This window comes from Papio anubis, chromosome 5 (assembly GCF_008728515.1).
Source record: "Papio anubis isolate 15944 chromosome 5, Panubis1.0, whole genome shotgun sequence".
In the NCBI taxonomy this organism is placed as follows: Eukaryota; Metazoa; Chordata; class Mammalia; order Primates; family Cercopithecidae; genus Papio; species Papio anubis.
Window position 1 is genome coordinate 49,069,620 of NC_044980.1, and position 18,005 is coordinate 49,087,624.

General features: G+C 45.1%; 1 protein-coding gene across 2 annotated transcripts in view; it reads left to right on the forward strand.

Annotated features, from left to right (window-relative positions):
- The first annotated feature begins 4,055 nt into the window (after nucleotides 1-4,055).
- SNX18 (sorting nexin 18) overlaps nucleotides 4,056-18,005 on the forward strand; it is an 83,694-nt gene continuing 69,744 nt past the window's right edge. For both annotated transcript variants that reach the window (XM_017959541.3, XM_003899667.4), the window contains exon 1: nucleotides 4,056-5,933. In XM_017959541.3, the coding sequence (XP_017815030.1) occupies nucleotides 4,313-5,933 (1,621 nt within the window). In that variant the 5' untranslated portion in view covers nucleotides 4,056-4,312. The remainder of the gene's footprint in view (nucleotides 5,934-18,005) is intronic.

Genomic DNA, 18,005 nt, shown 5'->3' on the forward strand with positions numbered 1-18,005 from the left:
CAGCTCGCTGCAACCTCTGACTCTGGGGTTCAAGCAATCCTCATGCCTCAACCTCTCAAGTAGCTGGGATTATAGGTGTTCACCACTATGCCTGGCTAATTTTTTTATTTTTAATTTTTTAATTTTTAATTTTTTTAAATTTATTTATTTGTTTATTTTTTGAGACAGAGTCTTGTTCTGTTGCCCAGGCTGGAGTGCAGTGGCATGATCTTGGCTCACTGTAACCTCCACCTCCTGGGTTCAAGCAATCCTCATGCCTTGGGACTACAGGTGTGCACACTTGTATTTTTAGTGGAGGCAGGATTTTGCCATGTTGGCCAGGCTGTTCTTGAACTCGTGACCTCAAGTGATTCACCCGCCTTGGCCTCCCAAAGTGCTGGGATTGCAGGCGTGAGCCAGGCTTTCTATTAAACCGCAGCTACAAACCTTCTAGTAAGTGGCTGATGCTCTTCATTTTATTTTATTTATAATATATAAAATATATAACTGTATAAAACAATATTACATATATACATGTGTGCATATGTGTGTATATATACACATATGTATAAAATGTATAATTTTTATTTATATATAAATTTATATATAAATTTTTATGTATAATATATAAACTTATATAAATTTATATTACATATAATTATATAATATATATTTATATAATATATATGTAATATATATAATTTATATATTATATATAATTTTTATATATTATATAATTTTTTATATTATATAAAAATATGTATATATGTTTATAAATAATATATAAATTTATATGTTATATGTAAAACATATATAGGTAGGTATGAGCCACTGCGCTGGGCCTGGATGCTGTTTAATAATAGTAGTAGTTTTGAGGCGCCAGCAGAGTGCAGACCTGTGACCCAGTGAACGGAAGTTCTCAGGACAGCTGAGCAGCTGCTGGTTCCCTCCCCAGCCACCTGACCTCAGCAGACGATCCTCTCTGCAATTGGCTGTCCTGATCTGTGATAGTGGGTATGGCAATATCTGCTCCATGCATGGATGAGTTGTTGTGAAAATACAGCAGGAAATAACACAGGAAAGGTGTAAGTGCATCTAAAATCATGTGAACATATTTGTGTAATGCTTGATGCATTACATGAGTGTTTTCAAGTAAAATATAAATCTAGTGTTAATAATAATGACCCACTCCGCAATGGTGAAATTTTTAGCAATCTGAAAATTTGCAGTGGTGTTCTGGGTGGTTGCGTTACCTTTAACATTGTTGATTTAAAGAGAAGTGTTATGTAGCTGCCTTAGAAACATTTAATTACAGCTGGGTGGCAGAGGGGACCAGGGAAGCTGACCCAGACACAGTAAGAGCTACTGGAGAGAGCTGACTTCATCTAGGGAGGACATAAGTGGACATTCTTTCATTCATGTAACAAATATTAACTGGTTGCCTACGACGTCTGTTTTGTTCATTGTTTTATCCTCAGTGCTCAGAAAAACTCATTGCCCTGAAAAGGTTTGCGTTGCAATGGGGGAGGCAGTTAATGTATTGACGTGTTTATCTTAGGTCATAGGTGCTACAAAGAATAGTGAGACTGTGGGATGGACAGGGGATGGGAGGGAGGGAGGGAGATTAGGATAATTAACACCAGCTGCCTCAGCAAACCCTGCAATTTCAGTGGCTTAGTCGGACAAAGGATTTTTCTCTCACAAAGTGTGATTGGGGTCGGTGACTCAGGGACCTAGGCTCCCTCTGTCTTCCGGGATCTCCAAGGCAGGAGAAGAAAGGAGGGATGGAAAGCCCCCATGGTTCTGACCAAGTGAAGCGATGATGTGGTATGGTGGATCTCCCGGGGAAGAGGGCTCTAGGGAGAGAGAACAGCAAAGGCAAAATCTTCCGTGAGAAACGTGCTTGGCCTGTCTCAGAAATAGCAAAGCAACCACTGTGGCTTCTTTCAGTGAAAAAAGCGTTGGAAAGATAGCCAAGGGCCAGGCCATCTAAGGCCTCTCAGGCCAAGGGAGGAAGTAAGAAAATGCAATTGTTTGGGGTCATTTAGTGTCCCCTAAAAACTTTACAGAAGCATTATGGGTGGTTATAATGATTTTGTAAACTAAACTGTGAATAATATGCTCCATTTTCTAGAGAAATCTTTACAAAATGTGTTACTGTATCTATTTCCCTGAGTGAACGGTTATAGGTTGTTAATACTTCAGCACAATTTTCTACATATCTAAGACCCTCTAGAGGGAGGGGTTTTCCTGCCACTAGTGGCCATAGGCCCAAACATCATGACAGCCTGTCCTCATCCTTCTGGAAGCCCAATGTGTGGCAAGCACAGAGGCCTCCCACTGGACTCCTACAAACTAAGCACCTGCAGATGCCCATGCCTCAGTGCTACAAACAACCTCGGACACCCAATAATTCCTCAACCACCGTTTCTACACAGTAGCTCAACCAGTCTGTAAAAAACCATCACCTTAAACTCCTGGAATTTTCACACCTGAAATAAGCCCAAAGTTACTGTACTTTATTCTAAAAAGAAACTACTAAACCAATAGAAGGGGTGAAACTATTTATCTTACATATTCTAGGTTAGCTTTTCAGAAGTAAAATGAGTTGTATTCTAGAGGTTTAGTTAATGTGGACTTCATGTTTCTGACCACATGAAATGTTGGCATTGAAATTCAATGACCCCTGTTGCTTACTGTGAGAACAGTCAAAACCCAGAATTTTCAGCTAAAAATGTAATTTAGAATATGCTTACTGAATTGAATTAAGGTTTTGCATTAGGATAAACACTGTGGGAGTGATTCCGGTGTAGTGGGTTGGTGGTTTTGTGCAAGATGCTTACAATACCGCAGCCCTTAGAATAATTGTACACTCTTCTGGCCCGTTTCCCAGATTTCCTTGAAAAGGGTCAGAGGACAGGCTGAAATTAATGACACATGAATGCGGAACCCCAATTAGAAGTGTCTTCAAAGGAATAATTAGGCTAGAATTAATAAGAGGGGATTATGAGAAGAAAAAGCTTTGGGCAAATTATACACTGAAGGAAAAGAAGATAGGAAAGAAGGCAACGATAGATTGGAACTGATTATTTCAGGAAGTCATTTTTGTTCTATTTATCTTAAAAATAATATAAATATATGAGACATGGAGACAACGGATGGATGGTCACTGACCTCATACTAGGAGTGGCAATGTGAGCATTGGGACGCTTCCTCGTGCATGTACCCTGCAATTGTGAGTTTAGTACCCCTATTCCCTTTGTGAAAGAGGCCAGGGATTTTGCTTCCCCCAAATAACAATAACAACAGCAAAAGCAGCAGCAAACCCTTCAAATCTGCTTACCCTGCCAGATATTGTTTCACTTTCCTCATCTGTAAAACAGGGATTACTTTATGATGAAATCCCCACAACAACCACTGGAGGTAGGAACGATATAAGTGACTTGCTCCAGGTCATACAGCTAGTTAGTGTCAGAACACAGATTGAAATTTAGAAGCCAGGCTCCGAAGTTTGAGCTCTCATTCACTGCACTACATATATCTTTGGGAGGAGAGGCAACACATGCATGTAATAAATGTGTGCACATTTATTGTACTGGAAACTCTCCCTCTTTGCTTCTAATTTTGTCAATCACAGCACCTTCCCTGGCTCTTACTTTGTTCTTGTCAATCTCCTCTCCTTGAGCAGAAGAGGGAAGGGAGCCTGCTCCATAGGCGAACAGCCCCTCCGCAGAGGCGTCCTGTTTTCTTAGTGCAATCACTTATTCGCATTGCAAAATATTACATGCGTGGGTTAAGCCATTCTAGGAGCATTCACTGAGCGCTCAGAGTGGAAACGTTTATCATGCATGCAAATACTAACTTACTTTCTAGAGAATGTTTAACTTAAAAGACTAAAAAAATCTCAGATAATTCATTTCGGAATAGAAACCTCCTTCAGCCGCACTCACTACGGCGCCCGGCTTCGCAGCACCGGCCACGAGGGGGCAGTGGCCGCCGCAAAGCCGAGGCGGGCGGTGGGCTCGGCGGCTCGGCCATCGCTTGCTCTCGCCTGGCAATGGGCTCTCGGCCGTGGATTAGCGCAGCTGGAGACGTGGGAGGCCGCCGGCCCCGCCCCCGACCGGTGGCGGCTGCGGCGGCGCAGCGAGGCAGTCGGCACTGCGAAGTGGAGGCACCGCGAGCGGAGGGCGCGACCGGCGGGTCCGGGCAGCGTGGGTTCGCCGCTTTGGGGGCTCCAGTCCGCGCGCCAGGGTCGAGCTGCACCGCGGGCTCCTTAGGTGGGCCTCGGCTCGGGACGCCGGGAGTCGGGACCGCTAGTCTGGGCGGCGGGACCATGGCGTTGCGCGCCCGGGCGCTGTACGACTTCAGGTCTGAGAACCCGGGCGAGATCTCGCTGCGGGAGCACGAGGTGCTGAGCCTGTGCAGCGAGCAGGACATCGAGGGCTGGCTCGAAGGGGTCAACAGCCGCGGCGACCGCGGCCTCTTCCCAGCCTCCTACGTGCAGGTGATCCGCGCCCCAGAGCCCAGCCTGGCGGGAGACGGCGGCCCGAGCGCCCCGGCACGCTACGCCAATGTGCCCCCCGGAGGCTTCGAGCCCCTGCCCGCCGCGCCGCCCGCCTCCTTCAAGCCGCCGCCCGACACCTTCCAGCCGCTGCTGCAGCCACAGCAGGCGCCGCCTCCGAGCACCTTCCAGCCGCCAGGCGCGGGCTTCCCGTACGGTGGGGGCGCCCTGCAGCCGTCGCCTCAGCAGCTCTACGGCGGCTACCAGGCCAGCCAGGGCAGCGATGATGACTGGGACGACGAGTGGGACGACAGCTCCACGGTGGCTGACGAGCCGGGCGCTCTGGGCAGCGGAGCATACCCGGACCTCGACGGCTCGTCCTCGGCGGGTGTGGGCGCAGCCGGCCGCTACCGCCTGTCCACGCGCTCCGACCTGTCCCTGGGCTCCCGCAGCGGCTCGGCGCCTCCGCAGCACCACCCGTCGGGGGCCAAGAGCTCGGCCACAGTGAGCCGCAACCTCAACCGCTTCTCCACCTTCGTCAAGTCCGGCGGGGAGGCCTTCGTGCTGGGGGAGGCGTCAGGCTTCGTGAAGGACGGGGACAAGCTGTGCGTGGTGCTGGGGCCCTACGGCCCCGAGTGGCAGGAGAACCCCTACCCGTTCCAGTGCACCATCGACGACCCCACCAAGCAGACCAAGTTCAAGGGCATGAAGAGCTACATCTCCTACAAGCTGGTGCCCACGCACACGCAGGTGCCGGTGCATCGGCGCTACAAGCACTTCGACTGGCTGTACGCTCGCCTGGCGGAGAAGTTCCCGGTCATCTCCGTGCCCCACCTGCCCGAGAAGCAGGCCACCGGCCGCTTCGAGGAGGACTTCATCTCTAAGCGAAGGAAGGGCCTGATCTGGTGGATGAACCACATGGCCAGCCACCCGGTGCTGGCGCAGTGCGACGTCTTCCAGCACTTCCTGACGTGCCCCAGCAGCACCGACGAGAAAGCCTGGAAGCAGGGCAAGAGGAAGGCCGAGAAGGACGAGATGGTGGGTGCCAACTTCTTCCTGACCCTCAGCACACCCCCCGCCGCTGCCCTTGACCTGCAGGAGGTGGAGAGCAAGATCGACGGCTTCAAGTGCTTCACCAAGAAGATGGACGACAGCGCGCTGCAGCTCAACCACACGGCCAACGAGTTCGCGCGCAAGCAGGTGACTGGCTTCAAAAAGGAGTATCAGAAGGTGGGCCAGTCCTTCCGCGGCCTCAGCCAGGCCTTTGAGCTGGACCAGCAGGCCTTCTCGGTGGGCCTGAACCAGGCCATCGCCTTCACCGGAGATGCCTATGACGCCATTGGCGAGCTCTTCGCGGAGCAGCCCAGGCAGGACCTGGATCCCGTCATGGACCTATTAGCACTGTATCAGGGGCATCTGGCCAACTTCCCGGACATCATCCACGTTCAGAAAGGTAAAGCCTGGCCCTTAGATCAGGTGATATGGAGTGTATTGTGCAGGCTGAAAGGGGTGACTTCGACAGCAGTACTACTGTGGGTAGTAGTACTGGTAGACTCATATTCTACCGGTGGGGAAGCGAGCAGAGACGTGGACGCCTGGCTCTTTTCCCGAGTGTAAGGTGGATTGCTCGACAGGCAGCTTCCTCCTCGAGTATCTCCCAGTAGGGAGTGAGTACTCTTTCTCGAAGGTTCAAAGAGTACCTTTGATAAGAGTGCTATAGTTTTAGAGTTTGAATAGTTGAGTAATGAGCTGCTCAGATCTGTAATCTTCAGACGAGGGTAGAATTAGAAGGGGACCCAAACCATGTTGGGCATCTCTTTGAACACTGCACTGTCACTTAGTGATCGGTTTCAAAAAGTGAGGAAATAGTGGAGAAGAACGGATGTCTGTAAACAAAGAGAAATCTGCTTTCACCCTTCCACACCTCTCAATCTCTGCTTCGGTAGAGGAATTAAGATCAATTCTCTGAGCTTAAGAACTTCCTGCAAAGAATTCTTGCCTGCAACCTTCGCGAAGTAAAGTAAAAACCCTAATTTACTTTGTGAAGTGAAGTAAAAACCCTAATTTTAGGAAAAGCGTACTCATTTTGAGTTTGGAATCATTAATGTACTGAAATTGAGAACGTTGTTTAGGGAAATTGTATAGGGAAACGACGTAGAGTGAATATAATCTGAGGATTGGATCTGAGAGCGGCGTTACTGGTATCCCTGTAAGTTAGCTGTCCAACTGTCAGAGTTCATGAGTTATTAATAGTTGTTAGTGTCTCTGACCTTTGCTAAAGCACTGGAATTTGCAAATTAAAAAATATATATATAGCAGTAGTCCTTGTCTTAACATTTCTCACTAATGTGCATTCTGATATAATGCCTTGATTGAGAGAATGGGGAGGTGTGGGAGTTAGTGAGGCAGTCTTGCCTGTGAAAGTCCAGTGTAGGGGCGGCTAGGCAGCAGGGAAGCCTACTGTCCCTGTTTCCTGAGCAGGTCTGGCCTTTACTGATGAAATGCTCACTGCCTTTCTTGTGGGCCAGTCCGTTTATGAGCAATCCTAATCTCTGGCATGTCTTTTCTTGCATTGAACTGAAGTTTGCCTCCCTTGATTGTCTTTCTGTTCCCTGGGACCGCCTTCAGACATTTGGAGACAGCAGTCTCGCTTCCTTCCTCTCTGCTTCTCTCCTTCCCCTTCCAAATGTGTGACTGGTCTTCTGACTCTTATGGGGAAAGGGGCCTGCTGGGAGAATGATCAAACGCTTTCAGTCTTGTTGCCGCTGCTGAAAGGGAGTACCCTGGACATCAGTACTAATTTTAGTAGAGAGCGGTAACTTTCTTGGCAATTTGCAATTTGTAAATGCAGTCTAATATTGAATTCGGTTTTTGTGCAATCACATTGCTGTTGGCCTATATTAAACCTGTATTTACATTCCCTATGCCTTTTTTAAAAAATATAAATTATTATGAATCTTTGACTTTTTTGACTGGTGTTGGTGGAACTCCCTTTGTGAGCCTTAATGGAGGGACTTAGCATTTAAATTCCATTGTGTTACATCATTCTGGACCTATGCTGGCTGCCCTTTTACACATTTCTGTGAGTTTGTGCAAATTACCGGTAAATAGTTGAAAGGATGGAAGCAAGTACAGACACTTGGACATGTGTGCTGGGCCGCCGGTGTCTGTCTACTTTAGGTTGGCATCAGTTCATTCACTGTCAATCACACCATGCACTCAAGCCTTTGTCAAGTGGCCTGCTTTTGAAATTATGTATTAGAAAAAGTATGGTGTGTGTTCTAATATCTATTTTGAGTTTATAGCAATGGTCTACTTAGTCTATTAAACCATCTGGTTATGGCCAGGATCACGCCTGTAATCCCAGCATTTTGGGAGGTCGAGGCAGGAGGATTGCTTTAACGCCAGGAGTTTGAGACCAGCCTGGGCAACATAGGGAGATTCCCATGTCTACAAAAAATAAGGAAGTTAGCGTGGCATGGTGGCTCATACCTATAGTCCTAGCTACTAGGGAGGCTGAGACTGGAGGAGTGCTTGAGGATAGGAGTTTATTTGGGGTTGCAGTGAGCCATAATTGAACCATTGTCCTCCAGCTTGGGTAACAGAGCAAGACCCTGTGTCCAAAACAAAAAAAACAAAAAATATGTAGTTTATTTACTTATTTATTTATTTATTTTGTAGAGACAAGTGTCTTGCTATGTTGCCCAGGCTTGTCTCTAACTCTTGGGCTCAAGCAATCCTCCCAGCTCAGCCTCCCAAAGTGCTGGGATTACAAGCGTGAACCACCATGCCCAGCCTAGTTTATCTTTTTTTAATTATAGAACTGGATTTGTCTCCTGTCACTTGGGATTTGAAAAACTTCCTTCATTAAAACCAGTATCATTTTATGTGGCTTAAACAGATTCAAGAGCACTAAAGATAATCTCTAGGAACTTTGAAAAGAACAGCAGTTGATATTCAGTATAGTTTGTTTCTGCTGTAATCTTGGTGTGTAATGTACAGTGAGCCTGTGTCCCTAGATGACACATCTTTAGAAAGTACTACCATTTAAAGTGACAGTGTGCAGCACATAAGGCTAAAAGCATTTGCTTATAGCCAGTGTTTATCAAGGGTGCTAGTGTAGGCCATTTTTAGGAGTATAGATGAGACAAATATCATAAGCCAGGATAAAAGCTTTTTGAGCGTATTCAGGACTTGTGATTGTAAAGAGCACCTCAATTCCATCACCTCCCCCACTCCAACTGTTACACACTTGAAATATGGCTAATGTGACTAAGGAACTGAATATTGGTCAACAGAGATGATAGAACTTTTCCATCAGTGCTGAAAGTTCTATTGGGCAATGCTGTGTTAAACTGCTGGCTGCAGTTTAACTATCAACCCCATCGTAAGCTTCTCCAGCAAATTATTATCTTTTAATGTACTTTCCTGATAGCTTGATTTTTGCCTGGTCATCTCATGGCACCTCCTCCTTCCCATGTAGGCTTAATTAATAAAAACTGGGAAGGGGAAGCAAGTCCTGCTAGACTCTTCTTTGCTGAACTTCCCAGGCACTCTGCCTGAGTGACATTTCAGTAATGTGAGCATCTTTTGCAGTGTGCCTTTGTGTCCCATTCAGAAAACACACTGGTTTCGGGACGGATGTCTGAGGCCATCCTGGTGAGAACCCAGCTACAAAATGAGGGTGGAAAACTCGAATACTCTTAAATGTGGTGGGCTGACATTTTCCTGACTGTACTAAATACTGAACCCATTCTTTAATAATGATTTTAGTGTACTCACTTTCTGCAAAAGTGAAGAAAGCGATACAGTTCCCTCAGCCAAAAGAGAATTCTGGAATTTTGATTTTTTCCCATCAATGAATGGAGTCTTAGATAAACAGAACTATTTAGGTTAATGGAGTTGAGCGAAGAAAGATGGTAGTTTGCTGTAGTCTGTAGTACATTAGATGGGAATTCAGAATCTACTGAAATTTTATTTGTGTTTTGCTTTGACCTAACAGGAGTCCTTTAAGTTCTTTGTTCATAGGCAGCTCATCGATCCCCGACTAGGCAGTGTGCACATGTTTGTCACCGAAATGTAACCCTTGTGGTCTTGATTTTTTTTTCTTAAGTGATAGCATTTTATTTTCTCCCTCTTTATCATGCCTGTCTGCAGTATATCTTTATGGTGTTGATGTTGGTGAGTTTGGGGTAGTACTGAGGAATATATTTTATTATTACTTTCTTGGCATATTCAGTTTTGTTTCCAAAGATGTGATTGATCTCTAATATTTAATAAAGCTAAATCTAGGGGCAGCAAGTTGAGGTTTAAAAGCTTTAGGTTTACCTCTTGGGGTTATTGCAAAAAGGAAAGACTGTAAAAGATGATGAGAAATACTGGTTTCATCCTTGTTTAGGAATTTGGACTAAATAAAGATGGCTAGAGGGAGTTCCTTTAAGTGAAATGTCTTTATTCTAGAGAAAAGGTGTATAATAGTGTTAAATTGATTTGTTGGTTTGGGCTGTGTAAAGCAGGGAGGCAGGACTAGATAAGTAAATAGGAAGTCCTGTTTTCTGTACTCTTAAATATACAGAATCTACTTCATTGCTCTCTTAAGTGTCCCAGATGGAGCCTTTTTTCAATAAAAAATAGCCCCAGGACCTCAGGAATGGTATACCAGTAGTGGGCCTATCAGTCTTGCTGGGTAGAATTTCACCATTGTGCTTCCTTTTACTACTAGTAGAGTTGGCCTCATGTCCTTCAGACATTAATTAAAGAAAGCTGAAGTCCCAGCAGAGCACACAAGGTAAGGCTGGGCCACACTGAGACCTTCCCTGTCTGCTCCCCATTCTCCTGTAGCTAAAAATAGCCCTGAAAAGGTGGTGCCAGGAATACAGAAAAAAGCTCTAAGAAGTCAGGGCAAATTGCAAATTCATCCTTATTTTTGAAACCTCTGGGCTAGAAATTGAGGCTGTTCATTCTTTTTGTTTTCACGCCATCTTTAGTTGAACCCATTTCTCCTCTCTGCTGCATTTACCCCCAGATGTTCTCTAAAAAGACTTCATGTCTCTAAAAAGAGAACAGGTCTGGGGCTTACCCTTTGCCCCAGTTTGTGTTTTCTTAGGGAAAATAAGGTAACCTTTAGTGCTTTTGAAATACATGACTCAGTTCCTTGGTTAAAATATAAATGTGACTGCCCAAGGACAGTCTTGGGCATGAAACTGGGTGTGGGCACTGCTCACACCACCCTGTCAGGGGTTTCTCAGACTTCTTTTTTGAGCCACATAGCCTTCAGAGTCACACTGATCACAGTGGGACTGAAGGGAGGCAGAGGACCTGCACTCCCACCCTCCTCCCAGTAACTCAGGGAGCCTAGGGGGTTTCCTTGTTCAGAAATGTTGTCCTGTCTGGCCATCTTAGGACTTCCAAGCATGATGCCAGAACCCAAACAAGTGAGAAGTTCTGTGATTCACTTACAAACCCTTCCCTTAAACTATTTAACATGTTCCTTCTCTTCGGGCTGAATAAAAAACTATTATTGTATTGCCTCATGTATTTTTAAATCAAAGTTTAAATATCAAGTTAGATTTAATTTGCCGTATAATTTTGAAGCTCCATATCATTAACTAAAGGATTATAAAGTGGCAGAGTAATGCTGAGCTCTGTTTGACGAGATTATATCCGGAAGGCAGACGTGTATCATATCCCACATTTATACAACGCCAACTAGAATCTGGCCGCTCTGCCGGTGTCTGCAGGAGGGCTGGGTAGGCCTCTGGTCTTTAGTGAGTTCTTTGACTAGCTATAAAGACAGGTCAGTCAGCCTCGGCAGTTCCTTGTGCCAGGTTTCTGAGAGCCTGGTGGATGGGCCAGTCTGCCCCAGAAGTTGCACCAAGGGGATGAGACTAGGCTGGGTCTGCTGAGAGAGCTGTGCCAGTGAAGGGCACAGCCAAGCCAAAACGCCGTGGGTGCAGAGCCTCATTGCTGTGGGAGCTGGCCTGTCGGGACCAGCATGGGCTCTGGAGAGCCAGTGTGTGAGCGTGGAGGAGTTTTGGACAAGTTATTTTAACCTGCGTAATGCTCAGTTATCTTTGGCCAAGTGGGGGAACTTCCTCACAAGGTCAGCATAATAATTAAATGTTATGGTTCATAGTAGCTAGTCACTAAATGTTTATTTTTGAAAAATAGGTGAATTTAAAAGGCAATGGCAGCTAGGCATGGTGGCACATGCCTATAATCCCAGCTACTTGAGAGGCTGAGGAAGGAGGGTCACTTGAGCCCAGGAGTTCAAATCCAGCCAGAGCAACACAGTGAGACCTTGTATCTTAAAAAGGAAAAAAAAAAAAAAGAAAAATTAAGAGCACTCTCCTTTGAAGGACAATTTCAGTAATCTTATCATCCCTCCTGGCAAACTATTGTCACCCGAATTGCAGGCAAAAGTACAAAAGCTCAAGGAGTCTTCAGTCTAGCAATTAAATATTTACTTTAATCAGTTTGCCCTGTATTGCACACCGGAAGTAATAGTAACTGGGATAAATGTCGATGTTATTTGGAGTAACTGGTTTGTTGTTGTTCACATTGAAGAGTGTATGTTAACTGTCTCCTGCTGGCTCCCCCTAACCCAAATCACTTGTATTCTGGTGCAAATCACTTAACTTTCTGAGCTTTAGTTTCCTCATCTGTAAAAGTGAGGTTCATCATTTCCTAGGTACCATTTTGTTAGTTGACTTTTTAAGAAAATAAGATTAGTCTTAAGTATCCAGGAAACTTTTAGACATTGTTTCAGGCTGGTTTTAATAGTGTTCTGTCTGTTTATGTGACTGTTATCTGGGAGCATGAAAAGCCCTTACCAATTGGTGTGAAAGAACATTTATGTACGTTTAGTTCAGATCAGCAAACATGCATTGCAGGCTTACCTCACTAGGAACTTGGAATGTAAAAGTGATTAATACCTGGCCTGCTGCTGCCTGGTGAGGGTTCCCAGGTATTTTGAAGCTGCAGTGTGGTAGACAGCTGGAGCGACTTCTCTCTGACCCAAATTAATAGGACCACCGAAGAGATAAATTATGATAGTTTTTTTAAGATGGAGGCTTGCTCTGTTGCCCAGGCTGGAGTGCAGTGTTGCGATCTCGGCTCACTGCAACCTCCGCCTCCCGAGTTCAAAAGATTCTCCTGCCTCAGCCTCCTGAGTAGCTGGGATTACAGGCATGTGCCACCAAGCTTGGCTAACTTTTATATTTTTTTAGTAGAGATGGGGTTTCACCTTGTTGGCCAGGCTGGTCTTAAACTCCTGCCTCAAGCAATCTACCCACCCACCTTGGCCTTCCAAAGTGCTGGGATTACAGGCATGAGCCACTGAGCCCAGCCTCTGATATTGATCTTATAGCTTGATTAAACTTTAATTTGAACGAGTTTTAGTTCATATGTCATTTCTGTACCTTTTCTTATGACTTATCTCTCACTGTAATTTGACTTTCCTCTTCTGCTAAATAAATTGTTATTTAGCAGGTAAGGGGACAGTGAAGGAAGGGGAGCTAAAATCATTAGATTTATTCATAGAACGCTCTAAAAGATAAACTAGATTTTATTCAACAAATAGGTGTGTACCCTTCATTGTCTAGGCACTATTCAAGATGCTAGTGTTGCATCAGTGGCCAAAACAAAGATCCCCACCCTTGTGGAGCTTGCAGTCTAGCAGGGTGGAGACACTCAATAAAAAACAAACACAGGAAGTAAGTTTTAATGTATGTTGGAGTTTGGTATGTGCTAGGAGAAAAAAGTAGAGCAGGGAAAGAGGGCATGGGAGGCGGGATGAAGTACTAGAAAGAGTGCTCAAAGTAGGTCTCATTGAGAAGGTGAGATTTAAGCAGAGACCTGAATCACTCTGGAGTCGGGGGAGTCATCCAAGCAGGTATCTCAGGGGAGAGCTTGTCAGGCAGAGGGTTTAGCTAAAGTGAGGCCCTGGAGTGGGCATGTGCCAAGCAGGTTGAGGAACAGCAAGGCCAGGTGGTTGGAGTTAAGAGGATCCTAGGAGATGAGGTCATGGAAAGTGAGATTTGCAAGGCTTTACAGGTCACTGTTAGGACTTGGGATGAAAGCCCAAGTCAGATGGATGCAATTAGAGGGTTTTGAGCCAAGGTATGACATCCAACTGGACATATTAACAGACTTAGTCCAGAGCAATGAGAATAGAATGGCGTGGGGCAGTCAAAGGTGGATGGAAGCAGGGAGCTAGTAGGAAATTCTCAAGTAATCCGGGTAAGAAATGCTGGTGGCCTGAACCAAAGTGGAGACAACAGAGGTGGTAGGGGAGGGGATCCCCCTCCGGATATATTTTGGAGGTAGAATCAACAGGTTTTCCTGAGGGATGGGATTGTGAAGGATGTGACATGCGAGAGAAAGAGGAGTCATCAAGGGTGACTCCGCAATTTTGGCCTGGCCTACAATAAGAATTGTCAGAACAGCAGTGGGGAGCAGCAATCAGGACCTGAGTTTTCTCCTTTTAGGTAGATCAGGCTCATGCATTCTGTTGCATGTCTCCCCACCCCAACACAAGCACTTTCAAGCTTCAGGTCTAGTCTCCTTCCTTGGAGTATCCCCCTTGGATTGTAGTCCTTTTGTGAATAATTGTCTTATGCGGTGCTCAGTTATTAGTGTGTGGGTTTTTTATGTTCCTGTGTTGTGTAGCTGTTAAATACTGTTTTATACATGCATAGCAAGTACTTAATGAATGCTTGTTGAATTAATGAAGTAAGCACTCAGTAGCTACTTGGTTGATCTTGAAATAGATTTATAAGATGTTTTTGTTTTTCCATTTATATGATGATGGATAACAGTCTAAAAGTGTACAGGAAATAAAGATAGAATCTGGATGTATTTTATGGATGAAGTCATTAACAATGTGAGTGATTTAAAAGTCTTAGAGTTATGTGTTTATGAAATGACTTTCCGTAATTCACTGGGGAGGGGAGAGGAAGTTTGAAAATGCTTAAAGTGCCAGAGAATTAATATTGTATACCTCATGATTTCACTTTATATTGATTATTGGTGTTTAAACTTACGCATGCACACACACACATATACACACACACATTTTCCTCATTAGTAAGTTTTAGTTATAGTATTTTTACTGGGGTCTCATTTGCTTAATTCAGAGCACAAGATCCAGAGGATACATTCACCTTGTTGCTTGACTTGGATGCACATGGAGCACTGAGCTCATGTGTGGAGGTACTTGCCCTCATGGAAGGCTCTCTCAGTTCCATGAGGGAAGTAGAATGTGTGCACAGAGGACTGAGATAGAAGGTAGATTTAACTTAGTGCTGCGAATAAGACGGTGCATGGGAGTCCAGGGGATAGAGAGGAATTGTCAGTTTATGTCAGAGGCTTGAGTGGGCAGCATTTGGATTCTCCCTTTGAAACATGGTCACAGTGTGACTTTTGGAGGAGCATGGGGGAGAGCGCACTCCTGATCTTGAAATGCTTTAGCATAGGTTTGATAAGCATACAGTAATTGATAAGCAAAGTACCCAGTGCTCAGGTCAGTGAAGGGAACTGAAGTGAGGAGCTGTCACTGTACTGTGCGACACACAGTCGTGGACATGCACCATGATGTGAAATAGTACAGAAGGAGGAGTAGTTATGGAGAGTGGATGGGAAGGTTCAGGGGTGGCTTCTGCCAGTCTCAGTCTAAGAAGAGTCTTGAAAACAAGTGGAAGTTTGCCAAGCCGGCAGAGTGGAGGAAGGGCATTCTGGGCCGAACCATATGGGATCAATCTTGACTGCCTCTCAGAACCAGCTGCTGAGGGGATACAGCAGAAAATGGGGCCCTACCCTGGATCTGAATCAGAATGTCTGTGCTGCCTAGACATTGGTGTTCTTTGAAAAGCTCCTCACATGCTTTTGATGTACTGCTGGGTTTACAGCTGCTGTTGGAGGTGATAAAGGAAACATGGAAGATCATATGGGATGCTGACATGGTCAGGCCTGCACTTAAGATGGACAGGTCCTGGTGGCAGGTGTAGAACGTGGTTGGGGGTTAAGTGAAATGGAGAGCTCTCACAGTAATTCAGACCAGATGTGATAACATCCTAACGGGGGGAGTGTCCATGGGGGTGGGAGCAGGACACAGAAGGGGCTGCTTGCCTGCAGCGTGGGGTAAGGGACGGGAAGAAGTACAAAATGGCCTGCAGATTAGAGGCTCTGGGTCACCAGTAGAGATGCCTGGAGATGGCCTGGAGCGGGGTCTGCAGACTACAGCCCACGGGCCAGATTCACCCAGGCACCTGTTTGTTACAGTGCTTGAGCTAAAAATGGTTTTTGTATTTTTAAATGATTCTGTGTTTAAAGGTTCTATAAGTCCCCACATAATAACCTCAATTTTCCCTCTTGACCTGCAAAACCTAAAATGCTTACTGTCTGGCCCTTAAAGAAAATGTTTGCTGACCCTTGACTTGGAGGACAAGCAGGTTAGGGCAGTGGGAGTGGCTACTCTTTATTGAGCACTTACTATGTGATAAGCAGTATTCCAAACATTTTATATATGTCCTTTTTTTTTTTTTCCCACTAGAAAATTCAGAAGCGATACCTTGTCTTAATTCCATGCAGGAATGGGTATGACAGCCGTGTGGTTGTTGGCATGGAATAAAACCAGATGGGTTTGAATTCCTGCCAGCTTCACTGTGTAACCTTGTGCCACACACTTCTTAACCTCTGTTTCCTTGTGTGTAACATGGAGTAACTATGTTATTAATACAATAGCTGATAATGCTGAAAAATATTTTTCAGCATTAATTATCAGCTATTGTATTAGTTTCCTGTGGCTGCTGTAACAAATTCCTACAAACTGGGTGATTTACAACAACAGAAATGGATTCTCTTAGAGTTCTAGAGACGAGAAGTCTGAAAGGACATTGTGGCAGTGCCGTGCTCCCTTTAGAGGCTCTAGGGGAGACCCCTCCCTTGCCTCTCCAGCTTCTGGTGGTTGCCAGCAGCCCTTGGTTTTCCTTGCTCTGCAGCTGGATCACCTCAGTCTGTGCCTCCATCCTCACGTGGCATTCTCCCTGTGTCTCTGTCCCTGTCTTCTCTTAAGGACACCCGTTGTCCTAGATTCAGGGCCCACCCTAATCCAGAATGACCTTACCTTAACTAATTACATATTCAGAGACCCTATTTCCAAAAAAGGTCACAGTCAAAGGTTCCATGTAGATTTTAGGGGTACACTATTTAACTCAGTGCAGTTTTTAACTCCCCCAAAGAGGTGTCATCTCATTTGGTGGCTGTGAAAACTGAGGCTCAGGGAAGTTAAGTGATTTCTAGGCTCACGGAGCTAATGAGGAGAGCTAGGATTTGAGCACATTATTTGCCTTAAGTTGAGACTGGTACTTCTTATGCTACAATACGTAACATGCTTGTTAGAAAATTGACTTATTCTACAGGCAGTCAGCAGCCACTAAAGGTTTCAAACTGAAGAGTGACATTTAATCATAATCAAAATAGCTATCATGTTTTGAAGACTTCCTGTGTGCCAAGCATGGTGCTTTGTGTTTTATATTTATTATATCTATTTAAGCTTCATGGGAGCTTTTGAGATAAATGCTCTTCTTATACCCATTTTGCAGACAGGAGCTGAACCACAGATTTTTTTTTTTTTTTTGAGACAGACACTTTTGCTCTTGTTACCCAGGCTGGGGTGCAGTGGCGCAATCTCGGCTCACCGTAACCTCCACTTCCTGGGTTCAAGCGATTCACCTGCCTCAGCCTCCTGAGTGGCTGCGATTACAGGTGCCTGCCACCACGCCCGGCTAATTTTTTGTATTTTTAGTAGAGACAAGGTTTCACCATGTTGGCCATGCTGGTCTCGAACTCCTGACCTCAGGTGATCTACCTGCCTCAGCCTCCCAAAGTCCTGGAATTACAGGTATGAGTCACCGCGCCCAGCCAAACCACAGAAATTTAAACTGAGAGTTTCCGGAGGCATCCTTTGCTGGTGCACCCTGGCTCCCTGAGGCAGGGCTTTTGGAAGTTACTCCTGTTGGTCGGGCAGAGATGAGGAGGCTTTTAGAGTACTCCAGGGGAAGAGTTGGTTTTGGAAAGGAACAGGTGAACTCGAGACACCTGCTAGGTATCATGGCAGGACCTGGTGAGGCGCTGGCTCTCCTGAGGAATCTAGTGTTACTTTAGAGGTTTTAAGTTTGGGTGGTAGAAAGTAGTGAAGCCAGTGATAGAAGAGGTAGGCAGACTGAGAAGAGGAGCAGGACTAAAAGGAAAGACAAGGAATGGGGCTGAAGGGAGTCTTAGAAAATCCTATTTTCCAGGCCTTTTATTGTGTTTAGTTATGTTGACATTTGTGATTTTCACCAGAACCACCTATTGTCTGCAGCAAGACATTTTTAACTAAATACTAATAGATGTTAGTGTGGATAATCTGTAAATTTTCACGTTTTATGATTTGTATTTCACGTATATTTTAAAACTTGATACATTTTTAGATGCTTTGTTTTGTGTTTAGTTGGTTATTTATGATTTCATGCAAGGATGTCCA